Source organism: Humulus lupulus, chromosome 9, assembly GCF_963169125.1.
Source record: "Humulus lupulus chromosome 9, drHumLupu1.1, whole genome shotgun sequence".
Lineage (NCBI taxonomy): Eukaryota > Viridiplantae > Streptophyta > Magnoliopsida > Rosales > Cannabaceae > Humulus > Humulus lupulus.
In genome coordinates this window covers 176,475,729-176,481,853 of record NC_084801.1, presented here as the reverse complement: position 1 = coordinate 176,481,853, position 6,125 = coordinate 176,475,729, and the positions used below count along the sequence as shown (strand labels likewise).

Sequence of the window (6,125 nt, the reverse complement as noted above, 5' to 3'; positions counted from 1 at the left end):
TTTTTGCTGGTCCCGTGAGAGAGGATGTGAACAGCATACACCTGAGCTCGTAGCCCACATTGCTGGTTCTCATAATCGTGTTGAATGTGCTCAAGTGGTTGCATGGAACTGAATTTCCATCGAATGGCGAGACATGAGGAATTCTAAATCCTTGAGGAAACGGGGTGTTAGAGATATGTGGGGCAAAGGGCTTGAATTCCTCGTTGAACTCTTCATCTCGTTTCCAACTTCATTCGTTCTGTAAGAACCTGAATGCTCTCTCCAACTGTTTAATCCTCTCTTGGACTGGATCTATAGGAGGCCTGTCCTGAACTAGATGAAGCTGGTTATCGTTGATTACAACTCCAGTTCCCCATCTCGGTGCAGAATTGTACATCGGTTGTTTGCGACCGTTCAGATGATCTAGTAGATCTGGCTTCGGGGGATTATCATGCATCCAATTATGGTTTAAGTGTTCCCGTAGATCAAGGTGATCTCCTCGATTACCGACATTCCTTTGCTCTGTGTCATAAATTCTCATAGACCTAGTGTAATCCGAGCTTTCACTTATATAGCTCGTCACTCGGTGATTACGAGGTGGATCCCCTCTTGGTCTCCTTGTCCCAGTAGCTCGTGACCACTACCAAATTATACTCATTTTATATAAAAAAATATTTCTTAAAAATAATAATTAAATCCTTAATAAATAAAAATTTTAATTATCAACAAATAACTATTTTTTACTTTTTCTTTTACAATTATAATTAAAACTATTTTATAATGAAAATTTAAAATAAATACTAAAACAAAGAAAAAACTTTTAATTAAAGAGGTGGGCGAAAGACTTAAATAAATAAATAAAAATTTTAATTTAAGAGGAGTTGGACAAAGGGGAAATTTTTTTGTTTTAGGATTTATTTTTTTATTTTTATATTAAAATATATTTATTTTATATTGTAAAAGAAAAGAAAAGTAAAAAAAAGTTATTTGCTATTAATTAGATTCTTAATTTTTGAGTATTTGAATTTTATTTAATTAATTTGAAACTTTTAATATTGTTTATTTTCTTTTAAAATGATTTTTTTTTTAATTTTAAGGATTTAATTATAATTTTTAAAAAGAAGAAAATTAAATTAGTCTTAATAAAAATAGCACAATTTGGTAATGGTCAAAATATGGGGAGGAAAATTTCTAATTATTCTACATATGACACTGTCACATCAAGAGACAAAATGCTACATCATTAATCAGTTAGTCACATAGGACGAAATCTAACAGAAATCTCATATTTCAGTAACATGCATAGTTCGAGAGGAATTTCTAACATTCAGAGAGCACGATCATACAATGATCATAGTTTGGGGATAAAAAAGCTATTTATTCTTTGAAAAAAAAACGGATATTAATTATAACTATATTATAAAAATTAAGTACACCAAAATAAGTAACAAGAAATATAGAAAAGATAAAAAAAAAAAAAATCTTGTACTACCACCTGCTTGAGATTACCAAGTCAATTTTGGATTTGTCGCTTGATTGAGATATGTAGTACATGTACAATGGAACGAATAAATTATATTAGTATATCTTTTGACTCTAAATATTTACTTTAAATAACTAGACTAAAAGTCAATAAAAAAATAAAAATAAATAAATAAAGTCATTTGAGATAAGAATACTTCCCTCGTTCATATAAAACCCATTTCATTTGTTTGAGTACCTAAATTTTTAACTAAGTTTATATAATAAAGAAAGTATATTAGGTGATAAGATGACTAGGTCCTTTGACAAATCAAGCCTATGAATGATATTTTTTAATAAAATAAATAAATTAACTTTATTTTTAGACGTAACTTTTGATTTATTTATTTTTTTTTTTTTTTTTTTTTTGCAAATATAGAGACTCAAACATATATAGAGTCTAATCAAATACAACTAGAGACTCAAAATAAGTATTTTTAGGTAGTAACAAAATAGGATTATGGGAGAAGAAGTGAAACTTTATGGTAATTGGGCAAGCCCTTTTAGTTGCAGAGTAGACATAGCTTTGAAACTCAAAGGTGTTGAATACAGATACTATGAAGAAGATTTGAAGAACAAGAGTGCTTCTCTCCTCGAATACAACCCAATTCACAAGAAGGTCCCTGCCTTTGTTCACAATGAAAAACCCTTAGCTGAGTCACTTGTCATCCTTGAATACATCGATGAGACATGGAAGACTAATCCCATCTTCCCTCAAGACCCCTACGAAAGAGCTCAAGCCCGTTTTTTGGCTCGTTTCATTGATGAGAAGGTAACATTTCTTTCAAAATAATCCCTCTATTTTTGAGCTAGAACTTATTCGAGTATTGTTTGTAAAGTAATGATGTTGATGGTAAATATGATTTTCTCATTATCTTAGTTTTTTTTTTCCAATCATCACAAATTTGTAAGATAAATCCACTTTGGATGATTCTCGTGTGTGTCTAGAACTTTCATCGAACACCTTTTGTGCATATTTCAAAGTCATAATTGGGTGGTGAATATGATTTTCTCAGCTCATGCCAACGTTGAGGGAAGCCTGGATCAATGAATATAAGAAAAAGGAAGCAGAAGAAGCAAATGGGTACTTAGAATTTCTAGAGAAAGAGCTCAAAGGCAAGTACTTTGGAGGAGAAATCATTGGAGCAGCGGACATAGCAGGAAATACTTTAGCACTATGGTTACCAATCTATGAAGAGCTCAAGGGAGTAGAGATATTGACAGAGGCTAAGTTTCCCAAGCTCTGTAAATGGAGCCATGATTTTGCTACTCATCCTGTGGTCAAGGAAGTATCTCCCTCTAAAGAAGAACTCATTGCAATCTTCAAGCCTCGTTTCAACATCACCAAGTGAAAATGATTTAGTTTGGTTTTAACATAATAAATAATGAATAAATTTTGTTAGAATAATATATATTGATGTTATTGTAGATTTTATATTTATAATTTTGATGAAATGAACTAAAAAGATTACTAGTTTTTTCATGATTAAACCGTCAATGTATTCCAAATTTCTACTTTAGATAAAATAAATAAAATTTTCAATTATCAATAGGATGATTATTAATCTAAATATGAAATTGTTGGAAGATAATTTTTTTTAAAATAACCGTAAATAAAAAGTCATTCTTTTTTGGGTTTTATTATGATGCCCTCTCCATTTTTACACTTTGTACTATTAGGTCCTCAAAGTTAATTTTATATGAGTTACATCCTAACTTTTTCAAATAGAATCATTTAGGTCTCTAAATACTATTTTTATTTTTATTTTTCTTTCAAAATACATAAATAAAAGGGTTTATATCTTTTTGGACCATGTATTTTTTCTCATTACTTGTTTGGACCCTGTGTTTTGACAAATTACATTTTGGACCCTATATTTTGTAAAATGGTTAAAATAGAACCCTAAACTCAATTTTGATGAAGAAAAAATTGAATATAACAACATAGTTTTTAAGCAGAATGATTTTATTTTTGTTCTAAATTGTTAGTTTGTTAAATTATTTGTGATTTTAGTTGAGAAAACATTGACAAAAAGCGGGTTTATGGTTCTAATTTATCCATTTTACAAAACATAGAGTCCAAAAAGTAATTTGTTAAAACACTGGGTCCAAACAGGTAATGAAAAAAAACATAGGGTCCAAAAATGTATAAACCCTAAATAAAATATAAAAAATAATGAATCAATCTTAAAAAAATTAGAGCACAAAATTTATGTCAATAACTAACAAGATATTGAAAAATATATATTTTTATGATATTTTAAAAAATTTATAATAGTTTTACAAATTAAATTATTTATTCATTGAAAAAAAATTCTTAGCTATATAATTTTAAAATATTAGTAAGTGAAATATCAAGAAATTATCAATATTTATTATGTATATATTTATTTTTACTTTATAATTTTTTTTCTATAATACAACCTATAACTAATCATATATATAAATGCACATAAATAACTTTATATACACTATTAAGTTTAAAAATAAACACAATAAAAATTGATAATATTAAGATAATCGAGATAACATAGTTATTTATATTAACTATAAAATAATAATGTAGGTAATAATATATTTTTAATGAAACATTAATTTAATTTTTAAATTTTTTAAATATTTTTAAAAATGTCGTGAAAATATATTTTTTCATGTCACGTTTGTTATTGTCATAAATTAAATGTTCAAATAATTTAATAATGATTCACCATTTATTTTATATTTTTTCATATATTTTAAAAGAAAAAGGAAATAAAAATAGCACTTAGGGACCGAAATTATATGATTTGAAAATGTTGGCATCTCAACTGATACAAAATCAATTTTTAGGAGCTAAGTGTTACAAAGTGTAAATAATAGAGACAGCAACTGAAAAAAAAAAACTATTCTTTCATTAGTGCAATCAACTTGCAGAGATATTGTTTAGGATGTTTGGTTGGAGGTAATAGAATGAAATTGAAAAAAATCAATTTTTATTTCATTCTTTTGTTTGGTTATATATTAGAGCATTGGATTGATATTGCAATAGAATGTATTTTTTACTACATTGGTGGAGTGACTATTCCATTTGAAAATAAAAAAAAAGACTATTCTAATATAAGATAAAAAAAAATATTCATATTTCTCCCAACCAAATATAAATCTTAGTATTGTTAATTAATGCATGTGTTGATTCTTATCCCACATTTAATCACAAATGAAGTCAAACTCTAGTTGAGCTTTCTTTTTTTCAAATTGTGTGAAAATATATTATATCCAATCAGAGATTAAAAAAATATGAAATTTTATTGTGTTAAACTCTTTTATTGTTTTTGTCAATAACTAATTGTATTAAAAGTACCCAATTATGAAATAAGTTAGTGCGTCTTTTGTCTTTTATTCATTTTGTTTGCCAAACTAAAAACACATATGAGAATTGTTGATCCCAAAAGATGGTGTTTTAATAATTAAACTCGCAAGTGCACGAATCGTTTCGGAATATAATGTTCATGTAAGTACGAGGTCGAACCCATGGGAGTTGACTAACATCAAAAGAAACTATTTCAAACAAAGCAATAATATTCTAACCTAGTTCCAAATATTTGATGAGATTTTGTTTTAGAAAAAATAAAAGACAAGTAATAAAAATATTTAAGATTAAATAGAAAAATTGTTTTCAAATGATATATAAAAAATAAGATTATTAAGATGTTAGAATCCACAAAATGCAAGTTCAATAGTATTTATAAGTATATTGATTCCCAAGTTTTAATATAGTTGAAATAAATCACACTATATATTTTTTTCAAAATATATTTTCTATTCAAGCACAAATTACTCTTTCAAAAAGGGAGGATTTTTCTTCACTTATATAAGAAATAATTTCTAAGCATTAGTTGTGTTACAACCTAATGAAACTACAAAAAATCAAAGAGATTATGTTTAGGCAAAATATGATACTTATGCTCTAAGAATTAGATGTGAACAATTTAATGAAAAACATTTAATCAAAGAATATCATATTTTTTTGCATAATGAAGAACTAAGTGTAATATGCTTTAACACTCAATAGTAGATGAAAAATGCATATCATTGATAGAAAAATCCATAAACAATGTTACACAAATGGGAAATCAACATACAATAAAAAATACTATCTAGTTACATTTTGCTTCATCATCATCTTAATAACCTTTGAAAAAGATTAGAAGCTCATAACTAGATAAAAATTACAAAATAATATACTTGACATGCTCTTCAAAAGATGAAAATGGTAGAGAGAAACTAGTGAAAAGAAGAGAGAAAAATGTGTAGAAGAGGTTGAAAAATATCAAGAAGAAGAGCTCCCCAAATGGTCTTACAAGACTCTATTTATAGGCAAAATATGGAGATTAAATTAATCAAATTAAAATAAATAAATTGATTAATTTAATTGTGTTGGGAAGTGGTAGGATAAATAGAGTAAGTGTAAGAGTATTGGAAAAATGAAATGTTTGGTTGGGTAAAAGATTGGTGAAAAGCTAGGGTAAAAAAAAAAATTAGGAATGTTTATTTAGGTAAGAAAAATAGGGAAGAATGAATTGATATTTTGGTGAAAACTATTGGGAATAAAAATGTAATTTTTGGCTTTTTGGAGGCTATTGGCA

The 6,125-nt window shown here is 27.0% G+C and overlaps 1 protein-coding gene across 1 annotated transcript; it reads left to right on the top strand.

The window, feature by feature from the left end:
- Nucleotides 1-1,909: 1,909 nt before the first annotated feature.
- On the top strand, nucleotides 1,910-2,983 carry LOC133801273 (probable glutathione S-transferase). The gene is made up of 2 exons (XM_062239447.1): nucleotides 1,910-2,272; nucleotides 2,517-2,983. The coding sequence occupies exons 1-2, from the start codon at nucleotides 1,961-1,963 to the stop codon at nucleotides 2,850-2,852; spliced, it is 648 nt and encodes a 215-aa protein (XP_062095431.1). The 5' UTR covers nucleotides 1,910-1,960; the 3' UTR covers nucleotides 2,853-2,983.
- Nucleotides 2,984-6,125: the final 3,142 nt, after the last annotated feature.